General features: G+C 37.5%; 1 protein-coding gene across 2 annotated transcripts in view; it reads right to left on the bottom strand.

Annotated features, from left to right (window-relative positions):
• Window positions 1-24,012, bottom strand: part of LOC311213858 (fibronectin type-III domain-containing protein 3a-like) — a 45,345-nt gene continuing 21,333 nt past the window's right edge. For both annotated transcript variants that reach the window (XM_084294145.1, XM_084294146.1), the window contains exons 4-27: window positions 23,645-23,720; window positions 22,355-22,431; window positions 18,172-18,403; window positions 16,596-16,868; window positions 15,179-15,234; window positions 13,859-14,013; window positions 13,535-13,594; window positions 11,999-12,137; window positions 10,885-10,938; window positions 10,087-10,208; window positions 9,829-10,003; window positions 9,492-9,578; window positions 9,135-9,273; window positions 8,559-8,627; window positions 8,213-8,331; window positions 8,008-8,113; window positions 7,191-7,366; window positions 6,475-6,588; window positions 5,744-5,893; window positions 5,107-5,387; window positions 4,326-4,538; window positions 3,808-3,974; window positions 3,483-3,604; window positions 1-2,554 (exon numbers count right to left, since the gene is read on the bottom strand). In XM_084294145.1, coding sequence (XP_084150271.1) covers window positions 2,237-2,554; window positions 3,483-3,604; window positions 3,808-3,974; window positions 4,326-4,538; window positions 5,107-5,387; window positions 5,744-5,893; window positions 6,475-6,588; window positions 7,191-7,366; window positions 8,008-8,113; window positions 8,213-8,331; window positions 8,559-8,627; window positions 9,135-9,273; window positions 9,492-9,578; window positions 9,829-10,003; window positions 10,087-10,208; window positions 10,885-10,938; window positions 11,999-12,137; window positions 13,535-13,594; window positions 13,859-14,013; window positions 15,179-15,234; window positions 16,596-16,868; window positions 18,172-18,403; window positions 22,355-22,431; window positions 23,645-23,720 — 3,480 coding nt within the window. In that variant the 3' untranslated portion in view covers window positions 1-2,236. The remainder of the gene's footprint in view (window positions 2,555-3,482; window positions 3,605-3,807; window positions 3,975-4,325; window positions 4,539-5,106; window positions 5,388-5,743; window positions 5,894-6,474; window positions 6,589-7,190; window positions 7,367-8,007; window positions 8,114-8,212; window positions 8,332-8,558; window positions 8,628-9,134; window positions 9,274-9,491; window positions 9,579-9,828; window positions 10,004-10,086; window positions 10,209-10,884; window positions 10,939-11,998; window positions 12,138-13,534; window positions 13,595-13,858; window positions 14,014-15,178; window positions 15,235-16,595; window positions 16,869-18,171; window positions 18,404-22,354; window positions 22,432-23,644; window positions 23,721-24,012) is intronic.

Below are 24,012 nucleotides of genomic sequence, written 5' to 3'. Positions count from 1 at the left end.
ATTATCTATTTGATAGTTACAATTTAGTAATACAATGCATGGCAGCTTTAACATAAGTTTGAGATACCTCAAAATTACAATACAAGAAAAATGAAGATACCTAATACATTAATGCCACTAGGGTATATCGTTCTGGAATGGATAATAGCTGACGTGACATCGGTATTACGGCAGGCTGCCCAGTACACTTCCTGGAAACACGAGTATTTTGTGGCAATTGCAGAGGAACTTTATTTTACCTTTTAGGAGTCGTGACTTGTTAGTATTTACTTTGTGATTCTAATTTATCTTTTAAAATCACCAGAAAAAGTATTGCCAAATAAATCCCTACAAACTTCGTTCTAAGAGTTAAAGAAGTAACCCTTTGGCAATAGAGATTTGCTGAAGGCAGTCGTATTTGCTAAAAGTAGACTACGAAGAGAAAGACAGATTGTAAACCCTTCTGCGAACTAAAGACACTAATATCTGTATAAATCTCTTTCGAACAGTGGAGGGAGAGATTTCTATGATATAATAAATGATTAACTTAAAGTTCTGCTACAAGTAGAACAATACATTCAAACATACATTTTCCAGGACTTTTAATCAAAATAAATAGAGTACAAAATGAAGAGTACATTTTGAAAAGATTAATTTCAGATTGCACCATAAATCTACTTTTAAGAGTATTAAGCGATACTATGTCATAATTTAGGTTTTCCACATCTGAAATACAACACAATGCCTCAAACTATAACGCAACATTATTCGTCAACTGCCATAGGAGAAAGACCCTTAAAGTGATTAATTACGGGAAATACTTAGCCTGTAGCACTAGCACATCCAACATTCCACATACAGGTGCATCGCTCTGATGTATATAGTGTAGTCTTTGCAAAATAACGCTGAATCTGCCTTTGTAGGGCATCTCTCAATGCTATCAGGAAGACCCATTCTGAAACTTTTTCTAAACTTGCGAGTTCCAGCTTTCAAAATCTTTGATAAAAAGAAGAGAGCCGTCGGGCTCGCCTTTAGATACTCGTAAGCAGATTTAACAAGAACAGTCATATGTAGTGCACAGTGTCCACGAAAAAATCCCCCCCAGACAAACAGGACGCGTTTCAGAAAAGTTCATAGCAGGCTGAACATTCCCATCTAGAAAACAATGGAATGTGAAGCTGCTACCACTGGGATAGCAAGTCATTTAAAACATTGTATAAATGTTATCTAAAAAGAGTTCTTTCATGTACAATTTGATAATTCAGATCAAGATAGAAGGGCATCCAAAAGCAGTTTGAACTTTCATTTTTAGGTTAATAATAGTACAAAAACATTTGCTCAGTTTGAGCCAAATAGTGTAACATTTATCATAAATGCACTCTTTCTCCTTAAAGACAATACCTGTGCTTTTCTGAAAACACTGCAAAGATTTAATCAGAAGCACAGGAAATTACTTTTCTCTCAGGCACTGAGAGTGAAATGTGGATTGGGCCAACAACTGCTCACCAACAGCAGAAAGCATTTCATTCAGAAATGTACAATACAAAAGGGGCCTTTTCTGCAACGTTACATACGAATGCAATTGCAGCATGTACATTACATCCTGCTAACATTTTGTCGAGCATTTTGATTAAAATTCTAAAAATGCTGGCACCCTCTACTATAACGCTTGAAATGATTATTACTGAATCCAAAATATTAAAATAACTGTAAAGTAGTAATATCGCTAAGTCAAAGTCAATATTCTGCTTTCCTTCTACAGTATATTAAATGTGGTATGCTCTAGTAATGTCTTGCAATACAGTACTGCTCTAAGCTTAAGCATTTGTGCTGCTGTATCTCATGTATACCAAACTACAACGATACCTGATTAAACATTGCTGATCGGCTACCACTGGTCTAGTTGTACTTGAAAAGGACTTGCTCTAGGAACGCCTTCTCTCTCTAACTGGCCAAAGGCCCCGCTTGAATTCGGAGAGAGGAAGAATGTGCACACACACCCGTGTGCACGATAAGGCAGTTTTTGCTGTTTTATTAACAGCTAACCCTGATTACAGAGGACCCAGGATTACCCTTTCTACAAGAAATCTGTGTTCAGTATTTGGAAAGGATCTGCCAACCCAGCCTCACTGTTAGCCAGCAGCAAAAGTGGAAATGCACGTATTGATACATCCCCACCTAGGATTTTAATTAGAACTAACCATAAATACCCGAAATAGCTTCTGTACAAAAAGCTGAGTACTGAATAGGTTCTCATCTACTTGATTACAAAGTACTGAATAACAACAGCAAATAAAATAGCAACCACTGCAAACCCACAAAGAAGAACGATAGCAATGAAGCGCTCTTCACGCAACGTCTTCTTACTCTCTGCCAGCTCTGTTGTCAAATCAGCACACTGCGGAACCAGCTCCTGTTTCTGAGATGAGAATACTGTACTGGGACTGTAAGGTCCATACAGTTCTTGGGATCCAGTAGAGTCTTGGGACTGACGGCCAGCGCAGACTCTGATCCGATATTCACAGTTTGTCTGCAGGCTTGTGAGACGGAAGGAAGTCTCTGGTCCCTTGTATACCTAGGCAGAAGAAGAAGAAAAAGAAAGCACTTTAATTGGGATTCATCAACAAACATGAAGTTATACTTCCCATTCCGCTTTACGAGCACAGGCAGCACTGGACGTGGCCTGAAGTCATTCTCCTCAAGCCAACTTAATGAAATCTCAGCTTTTATTTCTTATGAATTTATGATCCATTTTCTAGTGAATAATCCAAAGCTTCTTACAGTGCTCCACACTGATGGACCTGGATTTCAAAACTTAGAAAAAAAAAATCTAGTTCTGCAGAACCACGGGTCTGTATAATTCCCCTGCAAATGTGGGGCAAGTGATGTCCACTACTAACAAAGACAGTGATGCCACAGACTGTATGGTTTAAGGATCAAAAGAACCGCGGGAAGCACTGAGAAGATTGGGTAGTAACAGTGGTAACCCCCCAAGCAATTCTCCCAGTGACTCTCAAACCTGCCTTTGTAGTCATTTTCTTCCACAGCACAAGCCAAAGGGCCAAAACAGACCTGAACCATTATGATCTGTGCCTTATAGATTATTTCCAGTTAAGTGCTTCTACTTCAAAGAAAGAGCAGAAGCAGCAGCAATTTGCCTGCTAATGAAAAGGACAAGTTGAAGAAAGCACAGAATTGTGTAAACTAAGCTAGTCTTAAGAACAACACTCTCAAAAGACTGCCCACCCGTATTTGCCTGAACATACAGTCTGTAGTGACATTCCCCTGTGGGGGTGATTAAAAATGCACAACAACATGAAGACAAGCAAAAGTGCTCCTTTGAACAGATCTCCAAAGTGAGCTAAACAAAGGAGACTGTATCTGCAATGTACTTGGGAATAACTTATTTACATTTGGTTAAGAAAAAAAACAAAACAATCCTCAGAGGAGTTTTTTTTCCTTAAGTAAAACGCCTCAAGTTCATTTGGTTAAATAAAAGGTACCTGATCAAACTCTCTCCCAGCAGCAAGCTGAAGGATGTAAACAATGGAATCTCCTTTCATCGGCTGTAAAGGTTCCCATGTGATTTCATAAGTGTTTTCTTCCAGCTGATTTGCTTTGGGTGCTAGAAGAAAAGTGATTTCTTGTTATTTTAGAAAAAGAGAATAAAGGTCTCTACCAATGTAGAAAATCTCTATGTAAGATAGCCAGCTTCTGTTCAGTCCCACAGTGGCCACAGAGAGGTCTCACTGGGAAAAGAGTCAGGTTTTAGCATTCTACCTACTAAAAAAACAGCTTGCAGAGGTTTCTAGAGCAGTCTAAGCTCACCTTTAAGAGATGCGGGTGGAGACTTAGTTGTAGTGAAAGCGTAAACTTCAGAAAACTCTCCCTCTCCGGCATCATTATATGCCTGGATTTTAAAATAGTACGTAGTGGATTCACTGAGTCTCTGCACCTTGTAGGTATGACAAGGACCGCTATAAACAGTAACAAACCTGGAAAACAAAACAAAACAATATATACGAATTAGAATTACTCAGTAACCACAAATTTGTGCATCAATATCGTAAGTTAGCTCGGTGAATATTTTTCTATCTAACTTTAGTACAAAAGTAGTGGAAATACTATACTAAAATTACTATTTACAAGTAAATACTAGCTAACAGTGATTAACAGCACTTCTGGTTGAAAGACAGGATGCAAAAATGCACACAAAGTGGCAAACTTTGGGATGCCCAAATAACTTACTGGTGCAGACAGAGGTGAGAATACTTAAAATGGTCTTAAAAAACTTGACACGAAGTTTTAATGCAGCTGTAGCATTCTTAGTGTTCTGATTATTTTACCTGCCAAACCTGTCCTCCATCTGCAAGTTGAATTGTGTCGGGTTGGTAATTAAAGCTCTGCTGGGACCTTCACCCCATTTCAGTTTAAGGCTCTGGTAGCTGAAGACCACACATTCAAGATGAGGAGGGTCAGGAGGTAGTGGTTTCGTTTTGGCTTTAATGGAATGACTGAAAGGACCAACTCCAAAGCTGTTTATGGCCTGTATTCTAATTCTAGAAATGGGAGAAAAGCGATATGGTTAATTTACTGAGGCCACGAAAAATACTAATGAGGCAAGAGTTAAAGTTTGTAAAGAATATGACTACAAACAATAAAGCAATTAAAATGCAGTCAGAAATTAACTTTACAAATTATCTATTTCAAAACAGGTCAAAATAATTACATTGTTTTCGACACAATGAAACTTCAGTGTTTCTCAGAATTGTTCAGGTTTATTCTGCGCAGCGAGCAAGTGCCCAGGCGCTCTAAGCTCCCATTTACTTGTACCGTTTGCCTCCTGGTGACACCGAAGATCCATAATCTGAACTAAACTTTAGTCAAACCAAACATTTTGAGATACTGACCACATCACTGTATGCACTGTTTCTGAATAAAAAGTTATAAACCCAGAAAATTTAGAAGAAAGACTTGGCAATTTTATTTTTTTCAGAGTTGTAGAGTGAATCAAGCAAATATTCTGTATGCTGAATGAAATTGCTATAAAGTTTAAAAACACTACCTTCAAAGCTAGTGACTGCAGGTTCTACAAATGTGCTTTCTGAATAAAATGATTATTATTACCTGTACAGAGTATCAGGCAGCAGATTCTCAAGAACATGGCTTGTATTTCTTCCAACAGTTACAAGCTGCTTCTCCCCATATTCTATATTATATCCAGTGATCTCTGACCCATGACAACACGGTTCTTCCCATTGAATTGCAAGGCACGTTGATAAAGGAAGAGAAATTTCCATTTGATCTTCCTCAAGTAAATGCAGTACTGACACTGCTGCAGGCACTGATGCAGGGGTTGTCACCACACCAGTCTCACCAAACAACCCAACTCCAGAGATATTTACAGCCTGAAAGAGAGATTACGTGTTGTTTACTGAATCCACTTTTTTTCTAATCAGTCATATCTGTCATGCTTTCTTTTGCATGTCATTAAAAGGAACTTGGAAGAGCATGGGAAATTTCCCAGGCAACACACAAACATGGCAAAATGTTTGCTATTTAATAAAACACTTGACCTAAACCTCATTTTTAGATACATGCAGTTAGGAGGGACTTGGGAAGAAGGGAAAGGGAGAGCGATTTTTTAAAGCAATATTGTCTTAGTAAGTGACAGCATGTAGTTATCATCTCTAACTGATTTTTTCTGCAAACTATATGCGCTTCCTCATTTGTTTAGTAACACATAATAAAAGGCTTTTCATACCTGTACTCTGCAGTAATATGTGGTTGCAGGTGTGAGACCCTTCACTTCATAGCTCTGGCAAGGGCCAGTGTAAATGACATGCATTGCTCCTTCCATCTGACCCCAGTCCAGTCTGTATTCATTGATTTCTGCACCATTGCATGCGGGACTCTAAAGGTTTAAGTGACAAATTATCTTCACTATTGCACATACATACGTGTTCAACATGCAAGATCTTTCATTGCATCACAAAAAGACATCAAAACAGAAGCACTGGGATTGAAAAACTGAGTTCTTTTTAGAGAACAAACTTAATTCTCAGATATGATACTCGGGCTCTTTGCTACCATTAAAACAATGCCAGTACAATGTACCCATACGCTTGAAGCTGCTACTGCTGTGGCATACTGCATGATTTCTTACAACCACACTGGAAATTTAAACTCAAACTTTCAGCAATACTCAGAAAAATGACTTTAAGGTCGACTTCTTAAAATGCTTCCATGTATTAACAGCAAAACACTAGTTGCCATACCGTGAGGAGAATTTAAATGGCACTCCCATTTATTCAGTTTAAAATGGAAACTGGTAGCAGACAAAATCTGCACGAACAACGTATGGCTCTATAGAGAAATGTTTAAAATATTACACCCATACCTTTGCCATTTCTTCCATTTCTGTATATTACACATTACTATTATTCTAAAAGCCAAATATTAATTTGTATATTACTGAAAAACATTAAAACTTACCTCCCATGAAACTATAACAGAAGTTGCATTTTTACAAGTTATTACAGGTTTGCAGCATTGATCAGGAGGCCCGGGAGCAGTAGAGATTTCTGCTTTGTCCGAGTGAGGACCGAACTGAAAAAAAATAAAAATACAACTGCATGAATATAGCAATAGCAGTAAAGCAAAACTGATGTGCAAGTGCGCAAGCCAAAGAAAACAAATTATTTTTAACTTGATAGGGAAGCAAATAGAAGATTTCAGTGCTTAGTTTCATAGCGCCATTTGAAATTCCTTTCAGGGAGTTTACTCTGTAAATTGGCCCCATGCCTACAGGATATCTGTGATCCTCCCACTAACTCACACTCTCCTATAGTCTTGTAACTCCTCCTTCCCCTGTAGTCAGGATTCTGCTTCCACAAGCAATGGTAATGCTTCAGAAAGACTTTTATGCAACCACCATTTGTCCTAACCTAACCTTGTTCAAACGTGGCACTGTTTGACCCCACCTCTCTACACAAGACTATTCCCACACCACCAATCTGTAAAAGTCGACACTAACTGTGAAACTATAAAACTTGTCCTTCCTTCAGCCCTACCTCAGTGAATCCACATGAAAAATCCTGCTCCTTCAATGAAAATCTAACAAGCCACAAAATACGATCAGGCTCCTAACGTGATAGTACCACCACTATCCCTTGCATAAAACTATCTGCTCTCATGAGCAGAGCGGTTACCCCAACTTTGTTTGCTGCTCGTATCCAGAAGCAGTATGTTCTCCCAGGAAGCAGGTTGTTCACTGCGTATTCCGATGCTGGACCCTGATACACTTGTCTGCGCTCATCTTGTTCCGAGTTTGCCATCTCTACAATGTATTCTGTTATGTCGGAACCTCCATCGACAGACGGCGGGCCTACGAAATAAAAAGGGATTTTTTCTATTCATTTCACAAACCACTTTTTTCTCTAGCTTGTTTCCCATTAGCCTTCTCAAGCTGCATGTCAAGCCAGATGAATTCTAAAAATCACAGAATCCCAGTGCAGGCATTCATCATATCTGAGCAGAAACACTTCATGATGCTCCCCCTCCCTCCCTCCCTGATACTGTTATATAATTTTAAGATAGCCTTTATCAGGTTCTTCCATTTATTTTTCATACATTGCCTTCAAAAAAACAATGTATCTTCTTTACTGTTTATTACCTTCACTAAGATAAAAATTTAAAAAAACCAGAGGGGTGATTCTCAAATTGCCCATAACACATCAGTAACAAGGCAGTCAGTCATCAAGCTTTCCTCAAGACCTTTATTTCTGTTTAACTGTCTCCATATTGTTACACATATATGTATCACCAAATCTTAGCTGGTTAGCATGCTTTGTTTTTTTTTTTTTTTTTTTTTTTTTTTTAATGAAACTAGTAACCTGGGCTATATGACTTACATTATTTTTATATGAAAATACTTAAACATATAAGAAAACGTTTTAAAGAGTTCTACAGATTTTTAATTTTTGTTCTGATGTTTAAAAATGAGAAAAATATTTTGCTGGAGCTTACCCCACTGTAAAGTGATTTCCTTGGGCTTAGCTTTGCCTGCCAGGCACGGAGCATGACACGGTCCAGGAGGAACAGCCGATGTTGTAACAGTCATAACATCAGAAGCCTAGCAGTAATACACATGGTTGTAGCATGAAAACACAAAATATTTCACTAAACAGAATGAAATGACTTTCAGATCCAAATTTATTCTCCTTTTTCTCACCTGGCTTTCGCCACCTTTACTGACACAATAAACTCTCAATCTGTATGAAGTACCAGGCTTGAGATGATCACATGTGTGCTCTCTCTGGGAACCACTGTATATGGTATCCCACTTACTCCCTGAGGTAAAAAGAAAATACTTTATACTTCAAAGTTTTTGCAAAAATCAACCTTGAAAATTTTCACACAATTTTGTATGAAGATAATCAAGGCACAGAATCCAATCTGAAGTATCAGTTACACAAAGAACATGTACAACAAAAACAGACATGAAAAAAGAACAGTAATTACTAGAGCAAGGAGTAGTGAATCACAAGCTGAATTAGTACTTAATGAGAATGGCTTACCAATTAATGCTTCTGAGATTTCCAAAAAGTATTTAGAAATGTCTGATCCTCCATTATCTTTGGGTGGCTCTGAAAGAAAACAGTATCTTGCAATAAATTATTGAAGCTTTAAAGACAATGCATTAATTTGCTATCAACTATTTTCAGAGAACATTTTCATCTGTTACAGAATTCATTCAAGTAGAAAACGCAATTTAAATAAAAAACTGTGAACACACACTCAAAATACATTTTACAGAACAATAGTTTTTCTATTATTAATTGTGATTATGTGAGGAAGAAGTGCAACTAAGAAAATACTGCCAATTTCAGAGGCAAACTTTTAAGAGTATGTAAAAATTATGTAAGCATCATGGTAAATTTGGTGCTATTAAAGCATATCTAAAATGAATACTGCTGGCTACAGCCCCCAAACCAGAGCAAGGTGCATTTTTTTAATGCTATGTATTCCCTCTGCAATAACATTCTCTACAGAGACAAGTAATTAGCCTGAGTTTGCCTCTGTTTTTTGATCCGGGTTGCATACACAAATGTATGAGAAGCACTCAAATACAGCACTAATGAAAGGTAACCTACCCCATGCAACTTTCACACTGTGCGAATGGATCTTTCCCTTTACAGTTGGTTTACTTGGCGGTCCAGGTTTGTCAGGATTGGTGCTGTGTTCTACTACCTCACTAGGACTACTTTTTCCTTCACTGTTGTAGGCAAAGAGCTGTTTCAGGAATGAAGAGAACATATAAGCAATTGATTTAATGACAGGTAATACACAGCTAGCTGATTTGCAAAATTCTTCCATGCAAACAAAACCAAACACACGAGAATTGCAGGTTAATTTCTCCAGTCTCCACAAAAAGTGTCTTAGCTACACAGAAGTGCTAACCCCCCTGAAATGCAGTCATAATTAAATTAGAAGTAAAATATAGTACAAACCCTAAACTTATAGGATGTACTCCTCCTAAGATTTCTTAAAGTGCATGAGAGTTCATCTCCATTATACTGTGGTTGGAAACCATAACCCTGTAAAGGAGGAAAAAAAAAAAAAAAGAACAAATGCAGACACTAATTTTCCATGAGAAAACAAAATAAAGACTTTTAGACTTTTTTTTTTAGCTGGAACTTCATCTTTGTTTGATAAATACATACAGTACTTGCCAACTGTTGCACTATTTTGCATTATTTTACTGAGAAGTAACATACAGGGTTAAATTGTTATTCATGCACTACTGCATATCAAGCTTTTACCCATGCCATAAAAAACAGCACTTACAGAACCTTCTTCCTCCATGTCTAAACTGTAAGTGAGAGAGTCATCTGAAGACACCCCGTTAGGTGGGCTCCACTTCAATGACAGCCAGGTCACTCCTGCTTCAACGAGCACTGGGGGTGCTGGGGGTGGCGGGACAATTCCTGCTGTGTAGTATGTCACTGTCTCACTAAACCCACTGGAAAAGTATTTTTTAGAAAGTTAATGACGGCAGATGTAGCTGCAGAGAAAATGAATGATATTATAAATTGCGTTCATTACCTCATTCCAATATCGTTTTTAGCAGCTAGTCTAAGTGAGTATTTTGTAGAAGGAGAGAGTTTGGTAAGTTTATACTGCTTCAGATGCCCGTAGTAGCATTCTTTGAAGGGTCCATTCTTCCCCTTTAAAAAAGTGAGAACAACCTGAGCAACTTTTTGCACTGGGACTGTATGCTCTCTGCTAAGGTCAATTTCTTCACCTCTAACTTTTCCTAAATTTTGTTTCACAAATTTAGTAACAACAAAAAAAAAAAAAAGGAAGCCTTAAGAATGTAAAAAAATAATGTCACCAGGGTCATACTGAGTATTACTGATAGCAATCCTGAGTATTCCAGATAATAAGACAACATGTTGATTGAGATGTGATGATTTTTTAGTGCTGGAGTTGTGACAAAATGGTCATAAATAAAACTGCAATTGAAAACAAAACACACTTTTGATTTTTTTAATCACTTCAGAATTACGTTTATGTAATAAGTTCAAAATTTGAGTGAAAATTTGAAGATACAAGCCAAAAACACTCAGCCATTTAAAGAAAGCATAGGAATTAATACTCTGAATGACAAGAACCAAATGAGGAAGCTTTGCACTATCCTCTCAGAGGATCTAAAAGGATTATCTACTTGAATTGCTGCAATACTGGTAATTTGATTTAAGCTTTTTAATTGGCTAGTGACTTTAAAACTGTCTCGACAGTTGCACCAAAATAGTAGATGTACCTAAGCAGAAAGTATTTTTAGGTATAATTGGCCTAAAGATGTCATTATGACTTTTTTTTTTCCACTAGAAAAGGGCTTACCTCATCCCATTCTAAAAGAAAATTAGTTATTTTGGAACCATTGTCATTTGAGGACTGAAAATAAAGAAACAATGAAAAAAGTTAAAATCAAATGATGGAACTTCACACATATATATTGCATGCTAAAACAAAGCATTTTAAGAATTGAATATATATATTCCAACCACCTTTTAAAACATAACTGTTTAGTGTACAGCTGAAAGGAATCTGCAGTAGGCATACAGAATAGCCCTCTTTTTCCACAAAGATACTTCTGATAACCTGGAACTCTATTGTGGGCACAGACAGATGTATTCAGTAGAGTGAGTTAGTCAGGGTAAGCACTAGCAGCTATTTCAATTCCTTGTTCCTGGTGGCCCTCTGAACTGTTACACTAACTTTATTAATTTTGATAGTTTATAATATGAACTCACAAGCAGTTTCATTTTCTGAACAATGAAAACAGTCTTAAAGTTTTTCTTTGCATCCTCATGCTGTGTGTTTGCCAACTGGCTGTTTGAGCAATGTAAGGATTCAGACAAGCAACATTTCTGTTTTCTATGGCACACAAACGGGAACTCTATCCTTCCTCAGAATAGATACAAATAATTTAACTGATGTTATTCATTTATAAACCATTAGTTCCAGGTATAAGCATAGTCATATGAAAAACATGAAATGACAATAAAAAACAGATACCAAAGATACCAAATCTTCACAGATTATAATGTTTATATTCAAAAATTAGATTCAAAAGTAAATGTACAAACCAGACAAAGATATTCACTATGAGTTAGTTCGAGTAACTAACATTGCAATTCCCAAATTCTTTTAAGTCATATCTATCTATGAACTCCACGCAAAATGTTGATTCTCCATCCTTTATTATGTTGCCATTTAAGAATAAAACCTTCCTATTGAACAACTGTTCATACTTAGAGAGACCTGCTACAAATTCGATCATACTAAAGTGATATGCAAAAAAATAGGGAAGCAGTAAAGGAAATAGGAAGAAGTGATCATGATTTCAGCCTTCAGTCTTAACCAAACAACTTAAAAGCCAACACCTAATATACCCAAGTTATTGACAGAGCTAATGTAAACATGCCATATATGAATACATTAGTCTACTTACCTTCCACTGCAAACTCAGGCTGTTTTTGGTTCTGTTAATTAGCTTCGGGGCAGCTGGACAATCCGGCTCACAACTTTCTGTAGTGAAGCTCACTAATTCTGAAACGGATTCTTTGATCGAACTGCTGGTTGCTGAAACTCTGAACAGAGGACAATTAATTACGTTATTGCGTTAGCAACTGAAAATTTAAGGAGAAGTTGGCAGCTTGAGAAATTTACTTAATTGCAAATTGTGGTTACAGCAGCAAAACCAGAATGCCCATACTCTTGGAAAAAAGTACCCAAAGATGCTGATTCCTAAAGACAACAATATCATGCCTTTTCAGTCAAGACTGAAAAAGCCAAGTCTGAGTTTATGATCTTATTCTAGGTTCCAGGAACTGATGTCCCCATCAGAAATTCTATTGACCATACCACGCTCACCAGGGACACGGGTGTGTACTGACAACAGCATGATGGAGCTTGCATGTGGACACTCACCACACGGAGCCTTCTAGATCAATATCCTTAATTTACAATTATTTTGAACTAATAATTAGCGAGGAATCCTTTCTATTGTTCATATTTTGACAGAAACAATGTGCCAATCTGCGTGTCTGTTGACAGAAAACAAGTCTGTTTAGATGTTTGTAGGCCCCTGGTCTCCAAGAAACATGACCAAGATCATTCACACAAGTGTTCTTTTCTAATCATCACAGTGAGAGGGCGGACTGCATTTTACTCTATCACAGTGGAGATATTTTAGTGATGAAATACTCATGGGAGGCATGATGAAAACTACAGCAAGCGTTACCAAATGGTAACAGAATACCTGACTTGAAATGAACCTTTTCACTGAAAAACCTTGAGATTGAATGTGGACTACACTTACCACAACATTTCAGTGTAATTGTTCAAATGGGACAGGATCTCTGGGACAGTTTTACTCACTTATGTTTGTTTTTCAAGAGCAATGGATTGCCTTATTTTTCAGAAAGGTGAAAAATTGTCCATCTTCCAGTACCCTACGCTGTGCACATGGAGCTCTGCTTCATTTCCAAGAGAACATCTTGTTCCCTTGTAACACAGCATCTACTGTCTCCCTATTTCAACTAGTTTCAGCTCTTCTTGCAGGGCTACAGAAGCTTGTGGTTCAGAGAAGCAACTTTACAAATCAAGCTGACACATCAAACTTCCAAATCCACACTGAAGTTTAAGTTATTTTATCTGCTACTGCATTCAGCCCACATCAATCTCTTTCACTAAGTGCAAACTTGTCATTCTAGAAAAGATGCCACAGAGGATAACTTGATGTTTATATTTCGGAGAAACAAGAAGAGAGAGAAGACAGTAGGGAAGAAAGCTGAAGAAAGTGAGGCGACACTTCAATGGAGTTAGAAGAAAAGAAGGAATTAGATAGCAACAGTAATGTCCACAGCTCTGTTATTCTATGATTAATATTCCTCAAATGTGGTCTGTGACCACAACCTTTTCATGAAGCTAGAATGATTTTGTAATTAACATCTGAAAAACAACATTAAGTATTCCAACAACATACCTGACATGGTAATCAGTTGCTGGTCTGAGATCAGGAAGTGTAATTGTTAATTCTTCCCCGCTATGGAAAGGGAGAAAAAAAAAAGTTACAGCTCTTCCTTATACATTATTGGATAAAAGCTTATTGAAAAGCAAAACCATCTAGCACACATTTAATTTTCAAGTTTTCCATTGTCCACGTAACTCATACTGACATTACTTAAAATTTATTTCACGTGAAGTATGTAGGTCTGCAAGTCAACAAACAGCTCCTGATAAAGAGATTGCTGATTGGTTAATGTTTTTAAACATCGGTATTGTGCTTAAATGAAGAAACTAAACTTACACATAGACAGATTTAAATTTTCCATTTTTACCACTGTTGGATATTGCTACTTCAAATGTAAATGCTGCTGGACTATGACTATGGCTCTCTCCATTCTGTGAACTAACTGGGAGATTCCAGGACAGAACGGCTGATCTTGCTTGTATATCAGAAACCTATTAAAAGCATAAATAATGCAAGTAAGTTTGCTTTCTGTAATAAAAGGTCAATTAGTTAATAACATGGTGTTGCTAGCTTGCCCATGAAGTTCCTCACTGGAGGAATTCTTTACCTTCGTAATGGAAACACTGAGTAATTATTTGAGTTTACATTATTCTGTTTTCATTTCAATTATCAAACTAAAGGATTTCCTTTCAGAGACTGTATAACCTTACTTATAGGCACGTTACGTTGTCTCAGTGTACGAAGAGAAAATCTGTTATTTCACTTGCACTGTTTGCATCATTCATTTGGAGCAAATTTTCAGATCTGGAGTCTTCAACACTGGCACCAGATGTACCTTTAGGCACAGTCAGATGACGTAACTTTCTAACTCTATTACAACCCCATTAATCGACCTTAACACGTAACCACTAATCTGGATGATAACAAGATTTGGTCTAAGCAAGTTTCTCTAACAAAAATCAACATAGCCTTCTGATGGCATTAAGTACAGATGTCAGAGGCAGCAGTGAAAAATATGACCGTAAGAATGCCTGAAAGGCTAGAAAAAAATAAAATAAAATAAAATAAAAAAAAATAATAACCCATGCTCAACACATAGATAATGCAAAGAAGAGTTTCATTAAACATGCTTGAGATCAAAAATTGGTTCTACTTCAGCCTTTAGACATTTCAATGTCTGTCATCAGATTCCAATGTCCTAAATAGTCTGTAAACACTCAAATATTTGCTCCAATTTCTAAACATAACATAAAAAGATGAGCTGTTTTTGTAAACTGTATTCCCAGTATCTGAAATCATCTATGCTGAATGAAGAATGGTTCAAAGAGCAAATAGGCTTCCATTAGTTCAGCGGGCCCTTTGCTTGCCAGGTACTAAAGTCCTTATATACACACACAACAACATCAACAGTAGATACTGCCTTGGCTTACAGACTGGGAAAACGAGCCAGACAAACTGTTTCAGAAAGATGAGAAAAAGTAGGTTTCTATATGATGGTTGCCCTTTCCCAGATACAAACTCTTACAATGAAAATACATCGTTTCTATTAAAAAAATAAACCATTAAAGAAAAGAACACATGATCAATGACAAAGATGCATCTTGTTTAATAGAAAATATATCCACAAAAATAATGGTGTTAAAGGATAATACTTACTACTGGCTTGCCAATGCTTAAGTGAGTATCGTATTTCTTGGATTCTGTGTCAGATTCTGAAATTTCAAATACAAAACAGATTAGAGAAAACCTCAAGAGTAAAAAACAGTCTGTCACAAAAATGCCACCACAAGATGGAGTTCGCTTCATTAAGAGCTTAACAATAGTACTTATTGTGCAAAGAGTTAGTTTCCTCTGTTTGTTTTGGCTGCAGGATGGTTAGAAACATGAACTATCCAAAACTAACAGTGTTACAAAAACCCTTTTAGTACATCCTGCACAAAGGGTATATTTTCCTAATCTGAGCATTAGTGGATTTTCTTTGATAACACAAACACATTCCTCTAAAAACGAAAGGTGTTTAAAAATGACAATAAGATCTTATCTTGCCATTGTATGTGCTGTTCCCTGAACTTCCATTGTAAACCACTTGCTTTGGGTATAATTTGGAAGAAGCCTGATCAAAACTGTGTATTAGAAATACCCACAGGTATCAAAAGGTTTACACCTATAAACTGAATCCTATCTTTAAGTTGTCCATGTTGAACAACTCGGGATTTTTTTCAAAGCAAGTTTGTATTGAGACAAATCTTTAATCAAGAATGTCTTTAGTCCCTGAAACAAGCTGGATAAAAGCTTTCACCTCTATTTACTTCCCCTGACAAAGTCAGATATTTGCTTTATGTCTACAACTGAAGAGTTAAATACAATAGTGACAGAGATGAGAACTATACCTTACAGCCTAAAAAGACCATTTACTTTAAGACACACACAGCACTAAGAGATGCACAAATTATTTACAGAATCATGATAGGAAACCATTTGTATATCGGAGAAAAAGTTTCAAACCAAAATGAAAGACATTTACACAAAGTATTTTACTGTATGCAAATCAAAAGCCATAAGTTATTAAAAAGCTCAAACATTTATATCAGCAAAAACAATGAACTAAAATTACAACTGCTCAAACAGCAACCAGGGAAGACAGTTGCTCAAACCTTCATATTTCTCCAAGGTTTAAGTAGCTCGTTATCCAAAATGTTATGACAAAGAGCAACACCAAAGGTCACGGTAAGGTATGTAAGTACCAACAGTTCATTCTCACTTGGAATACCAATCAGAGTTCCAGGTCAGAAAAGACAGAGCCCTAAGAAGTTTAGAAGTAAATCTTCTTAAATACCTTATTTGATAAATCTCAAATGATAAAACTTGACATTACTTTAATGTCTTGAGGAAAAAAATCCAAACATAACAAAAAGTATATCAGGCTTTTTCTAATCCCAAGTAGAGAAAAAACCTTATAAATTCAATTTTTGCAGAAATCATTTTACAGTAAACTTATCACATCTTCTGTTACAAAATAATCTAGTATTTTTTATTTATTAATTTATTTTTAAGCCCTTTCAATACAACTTACCTCCCATCTCTGCATCTGGACTGCCCTTTGTTTTTCCTATCTGCTTCTGCTTTAGTGGTCCTCCTGTCCCTGGCTGTCCCTTTCCATTTCCATTCTGAATTGCTGCATTGGAAGAATTATTAACTTTATGTGGTGAAGATGGAGGACTGTTAAGTTTATTGTTAGTGTGACCACTAGCTTGTCTGTCTTTTAGTCTTTTCTTCAGGTGTTCTTGCATTTTGAGACTCCTTTCATCTCGCTGAATGAAGTTTGTCCTTCCATGAGAACGAGGTTCTGCAAAGCAAAGGAGAACTTATTTCATCGTTCTGTACAACTCATTTGACAACAGAGAAAGGCTCTAAAATCAGAAGAATAACTACAGCACAACTGGAACCTGAAAAAACATGCAACTTGACCGGGCTTGCTTTTGTAAGTCTGAAGACACATGGAGCTGCATGGCTCACAGCTGCACCGAGCCCCAGCTGATGCTCAAATGGCTTCGGGCAGCAGAGCAGCTGATGAGAAACATGCACATTTTACACTGCTGAGTGGCACAGCTTCACTAGACTGAAGGAACTTCACTAATAAAGAGTTTCTGGACTGCACTCAAATTAGCATATGAGTATAAAGATCAGGTAGGAGGAGAAGAATAGCAGCTGGAAGTTTAATTCTTGTCTTGAAATGTCATGTTCATTAAATGCTACAATAAAACACACAAAAATATCTGCAGGCAAATTTCCATTTCTTCTGTTTAACCCAGATTCAAATTATTGAATCTATTCTTTCTTAATATTTTTGATCACAAACTGAGTTTAGATTTTTTTTTTCTTGTTGTTTCCAATTCAATTCTTCAGACAACCATTTTGTTAGTTGCTTGAGATTAGGCCTCAGAGTTGCCTTTCTTCCCCTGATGCAGCCCTATATTCATACTTTCAAAAAAGCATAAGCAAGTTTAGGACCCAAACTAACATTTTAAAACGTAGCTTAGGTGCTACTATTTTACCCTAGACATTAGCTGAAACAGCTTAATTAATGATTTGAGCTTGACAGAGAGAGAATGATCTTCCCCAGCCTAATTTCTTTCTATGTTAAATGCTCGTTTACATAATCAGGCTTATAGCCTGTTTCAAGTCAGCAGTGATCCCAGTCCTCCAGTGAAATATTGCTTCATTCAATTTTTAGATACAGTGTGAACTTGCATTTCATTCTCCTATGAGATGACTATGATATTTGGTCTATGTATGTTATTGCTTTTTATTTTCTTTTCAGTCAAATTTGGACAAAGGGGGACATTTAAAAATATCTAGAGTATCGTAACATTTCTAAGGTATCCCTTTTGCATTCAATCCTTAAACAGAACAGCAGAAAGTTTAAACTTTATACAATGATACTTGCAGAGTGCCTCTCCAAGGTCCTTTATAAACAAGAGTACCTTAAGGCACCTCAAGAGGTGCCTAAGGTTCAGGGAGGCTAATAACTAGCACCAAAATTATGGGAAATGTGTGAAGGAGCTACCAACAGAACTTGGTGCCTCAATCCAGAAAAAAAAAAAAGTGAAATCACTTCTCGTGTATTTAAACATCACCTGCACTCTCACCTTGTTCTTGAAAAACATGCGGTGGTGGATGCTGGTGGATGAACTGTGGCGGCAGCTCTCCTGTGCCAGGAACCGGAGGGTACACCGGGTGAGGTGGGTGGGGAAGCAGAGCATGGTGATGGTGCATGTAATGTGGCACGTGGGGAGGAGGAGGAGGAGGATGCATGGAAGGATGGAATTCAGCCGAGTGTGGCAACACCACCACTTTACGAACTCCATTTTCTTCCACCACCTGTCAAGCAACGGAAGAAATGAAATCTCAGTGCAGAAACAACCTTGTAAATCTTGTGCATTTAATCAAGAATCTCCATGCCCAGGTTTGCACCTGCCATCTGACAGTCGAGGACATACAAGCAGAAACGAACCCCCGTGTTTTTTTTTATATACCCAGCATGTATCACTGGAAGAAACTGAAGTTGAAGGCAGTCAGTTTTAAGAAGCTGAGCCTCACACATCAAAGTGCTAAGCAAGATTTGAATAAAGTATACATTTCTTTGAACAAGTAATGTGAATCGATCAGGGTGCAATTCCTATTCTCCTTGCAGTTGCAGCCAGAAGACCTGCTTTACACCAGATGCAGCCTGCCAGCACTATCACACGTACAAGTTGCTGCACGTCACCCATTTGTGGTCCATGTCTGCATGCATGTTCCTAGCCTGTGGCAAGTACAAAGTAGTACAAGTCAGCTCTGCTGTCTTGCACTGCGATCAAACCCAACTCAAATGTCAAAATATTTCGTGTTTGCCACAGGCAAAGAGAATTCAGACAAGGAACCTGTCTGCGTGTCTGAACTCTAGGATAAAAAGCTGCTAATGGTCTAATGCATGGAAGAGCTGCCCTGTGTATGCACACACACAAACACACTTCTGAGCACGTCCTAAGCTGGCAACACATAGGCTCCTTTCAGAGTCTAATTCAGCCAGAGTTAAATATATTAACAGCTATCTCAGTGTATTCCTTTTCCTACAGTAAACTTGAAATACATTGAATTTTATACAGTAATTCCCCTCTAAATCTTAAGCTGAGGAAGGGCTTCAGGCAGAGCTCAGGTTTTAGAAGACAAACTCAAGCACTAACACCAGAACAGGATTCACAGAAAGAAATATCAAACAATGATGACATTGAAGTAAAGCTATGCTGCCCAGTTTAGCCTCATCTAAAAGACATCTGGAAAAGACAACCAGAGGGTGAAGTTTACAGGGTCCTTTCTCCAGCTGTCATTCAGAGCTGTTTCCATCCGTGCTGCTTTGTTGTCACCCAGAGGTGAACACGTTCGGATTCTGTGGTTACTACCCATTTTTGCTATCTGAGGGACCAAGTTTTTAGCGGCTACCCTTCTGATGGGGTCAAAGGCCTTTGTCCATCAGAGAGATGACCTGGCTGTATTTCAGTTTGTTACGTCCCCATACAGAAGTGCACTGGCACAACATTCACACTAACGAACGAGGAAGTCTGACTCAGAAGCAACAAGATTGGATTAACTCCTGTTAAAGGCAGGCAACAAACCGAGCACGTTCTGGTCTATTCTCCCTTGCACAGAAAAATTAATCAGGTATCAACAATGTAATTTGGAAAAAAAAAAGTCAATAATAGAAAAATATTCAATCTTAACGGCAAACTGACACTCCAACATTAATCGAGGCATTTTTCTTAATTGGTTTCAGAATTAGTCTGCAGCTTTATGCTTCCTTCCCTCTACATCTGCCTTCTCCTCCGAGTTGCACTTAAAAATACAAATCACAGATGCTATTAGGAAAGGCCTTACGATGTTTTAGTATTAATACAGCGAGGGACCACATAGCCCAAATTGCTGCCCGCGGATGCAAGCAGGGACCTGTGGCAAGTAGGGCCAGTCCAGATGCAGGCTCACAAGCAAAACTGAGATGCAAAACTATTTTTTTTCTTATGAAGTCTGTAAAATAAATCATACAAAATCGAATCTGCTCCTAGAAGATCTCAAGTTATTTACACAGATATCTGTTACTAAAAAAAAATTACAAAACTTACATTTTCAGGCATTTAATGAAAGCATTTTTATGAAAGCAGACCATATGTTTTATCCTTTTAGTTCCTTCAAGATCCTCTCTTAAAGTATGTTTAGTTTGGCTATAAGAAATCACTCCAGCATTTCCTAGTTGGCAAAGAAGGCATTACGGATGTTGAAATATTGCTTATGCCAAAAGTACATTTTGAAAAGCTCCTCAGCAGAAGATAGAGCAAACTAACCAGAAAGTATTCTTCGTAAAGGAAACAGAATGCGGCCACTCACAAACTGCCCTGACAAAGTTCAGCTGTAATATGACCTCAGAGCCAGCTGTATCGCTAGCAATTCTTAACAGACTCGAAAGAGGAAAAAAAAACATTGTAAGAAGTCACTGAAGACCAAGTTTCTGCTACACTGAATACAATTTGTTCTTGGAGCAACGTGGGGGGCTTTTTGGTTTATCAACAGAACTAAATACACCATTTCAAGCATATTACTGTGCATAATACTATAACACACGCTTTAATGTATGTAAGCCAAAGCTCAGAGCAAATTTTGACAGTTATATTAACTCTGCTCTGCGTATATAGTAAACAAGCGAGCTCATTAGGCCCACTTTCTGGCAGAAGGGATGTGTTACTGTACTAAGGCTTGTACAGGATTTTACAGCCTGAACCTGCTATGTCGCCGTTATCCACTACTGAATCTCTTCACTTCACTTTGGGAGAAACCAAAATTACTACTTCTGGGTTTCTTCGAACAGTTTCTGGAACAGAAAGTTGAAGTCTCATCTGCTGAGAAGCATGTCACAAATAACTGATTAAACCTGGTTTCAAACTTGTCTATCACTGTCATAGTGACCAAGGGAATTAAAACAACAGAAAGAAAAAAAACAACAACAAAACAACAAAACCTTATTTTGACGTGACAGCTAACACAGAACAAATGTATTTTTCAGTTTGTACACTTCAGCATTTGCCAGTGCTCTGCAGACTGTTTGCACTGAAGACCCAATTTCGTACTGAAGCATAAATTATCTGGGGGGATCTTTCTTCAGGGTCTGCATGAAAATGCCTATTTATAACAGCAGAAGCACAAACTGCTGAGGCAGCTGTCTGCAGAAAGACAACGGCCTGGGGAACACAAGAACAAGGGGTTAACAAGGCTCTCAAGCCTGCTTGGAAACTGTACATTTGGAACATTACTAGAAATCAAGAAACCTGTTCTATCCTGTTGGAAAAAAAAAAAAAAAAGATGTTTTTAATTACTTTCCTTTAAAAAAATAATAATTTAAAAGTCAATCAAACTGAACTTCAAATATGCCTGATAATAGTTCAAACACCACACACCGCTCTGATTTGCCTTGACTTAACAGTGCAGAAGAGTGGAAAACCAGTGAGAATGGAGAAGTAAAGCTAGCAGAGAAGCCCAGAGTCCTGCTGTTTCCACAGGCACATGTCACTAGCATTAACACTCCTGTTCACGGGTCTGCTGTAATGGCAGAGATTTTACTGATTGTTAGGGAGATCAGCACTGGTAGAGGAAGGGGAAACTTCAATAAATAGGAGTTATATTTGAATAGAAAAATCTAAATTATCAGAAGATATGAAAAAGAAATAATTATGCAGTCTGGAAAAAAAACAAAAAACAAAAAGACCTGAGGGATGACAGAGAGAATGGTACTGGTATGTGATCCGTATAACCTCAGTCTAAGAAAGCCACGTCTCATATCCATAGCAGGAACAAGACAAGTTCAGCTGCTGCCACCAGCTATGTTCTCACCAGGCTGCTTCTAGCACAGCCAAGCACGATCTGTACTCACCAGTCCCCTGGTACTTAGCATGCTACAGTCCACAGGCATTGCTCCCGTGCCCTAAGCACTTACTTTCACCCTGAGAACAGGGCTGAAGGCAAATCAGGATGTGCATCCTGCTAATGGAACTCAACAGCCAGCCAATTCAGGGCCACCTACTGCCTTACTGGAAGTAACCTTTATGGCCTAGTAACTGAAATACTAATAAAAGAAAGAAAACTAGATCAAGGTGAGAGCGCGTACAACGAAGTTAAATATTTGATAAGTTCAATGGAAAAAATGAGAGCTGCTTTTACCAGCTGTTTTAGATAAAATAATCAATAGCTTTATTGTTAAGAAGCCACACCCACAAACATACTTAAATATGAGAATAAATTAACATTTACCTGAGATACGTAACCGGGAGGCACAAAAATAGGCGGCATAGAACCATTTGGTGACATCATAGGAACATGTGCTGGACCTGAGAAGTAATAAGGTGCCACTTTTAAACAAACAAGGCTTTTACAGGCGCGAGACACCTGCTTTCGAAAGCTGTGGATGGTGTCTCAAAAGCCAGCAACTAGACCCAGCTCCACTGTTATGGAACTTCCTTCAGACAGACAGGTTTAGAGGCAAGGCTTCAACAACCCAGTGAAAAACCATTCAGGAGAGAGACTTAAATAACAAGACTGAGCATTAAGGAAAAAAAAAAATCTGCACCAAATTTTCATCAAGAAAAATAATACCACGTGTCCCACCAAGGATAACTTAATGCCTGTTTTGAATGTGAAATTAAGTAGGATTTACTAACTTTCTGGAAGCATCCATCATTTCAGTGTAAGTGTGGCTGTGCAATCATTTTTACAAAAAGCACAGATTGGACATATCCCAACCACCATGCTTGTACAGCCAACAGTAATTCTGTAACTGTGCAACCATGAGCAAAGATCAATTTCAGTTCTCATATTGTAACACAATTGCTACAGTAACACTGACAGCTATTTGACAATTTTTTACTTTTTTTAACATAAAGATACGTTATTTTTCACTTCAAGCTGAAAGGTTTTACTCATCTCTGGGATTTGATCAAAGCAGAATGGACATGTTTTATATAATATGATTTGAAATGGTGAAAAGTATCCCTAAAATGGAAGTACTGATAAATTCAAGTTGACTTATAGGAGAGATTTTGAACCAGCCTCAGATTTGTGGTCATGTCACTTACCCAGCAGCTAAAAAGCACTTTGAGGCCACACACAGGCGGTAGTGATGCTTCCCTCAATGTTAACAAACTGCTAATGCTGCTACCTGACCTCAAAGTGAGATCACACGGCACGTATTACATTTGTTTAGAGAAGTCTGGATTAAATCTCACAAATTCATGTGTTAAGAGCCTAAGAAGGATCATTACAGGATCTTATCTATATCCTGTAGATATTCAATCATTAAAAGAGCTGTTGAAATGCCAACCTTTTAAGAGTTATTAGCAAGGTCTGCAGAGATGCAAGGAAGCCTGGCAATTTCTCAGTGCTGTCTTATTTGTGCTTTAAGTACAAACTGAAAAAAAATCTGATTTATTACATCGTGGAACACATAAAAACACATCTGACACTACAGAAAAATTCTAGTAGCAATTTTAAGACATTTGCAGAGAGTAAGAATATTTGTATTGGGTACTGCAGTGTTTCCTTTACCTTGAATACACTGAATGTGTCCATCTTCAGTTGTAATTGTAAATGTTTCACCCGGGTTTACCTGCACAAGAATAACCTGCAAAAAAGCAAAATATAGAGTAGCCGTTTTTTTGTTTATTCATTTTTTTTTTTAATTTTAGAGATTAATTAGAGGAAAAATACAACCATTTTATTTATACCTACACGTTTGATTAGAATGAAAGAGGTTCTGGCAGCCTTAAGAGATTAAAAGGCAAACTGAGGAAGAATGAAATTTCCTCCCACTTTGATATAAATTACTACCTGCAGTGCTTCCATTGATACACCTGAAATAATCAAGTATTTATTTTCTCTGTTTTCCACACTGCTGTATATCCTTCTTTCTGAAT

The sequence above is a fragment of the Netta rufina genome, assembly GCF_964035555.1.
Source record: "Netta rufina genome assembly, chromosome: 12".
In the NCBI taxonomy this organism is placed as follows: domain Eukaryota; kingdom Metazoa; phylum Chordata; class Aves; order Anseriformes; family Anatidae; genus Netta; species Netta rufina.
The sequence above is the reverse complement of the archived record's forward strand: the minus strand, read 5'-3'. Positions and strand labels throughout refer to the sequence as shown.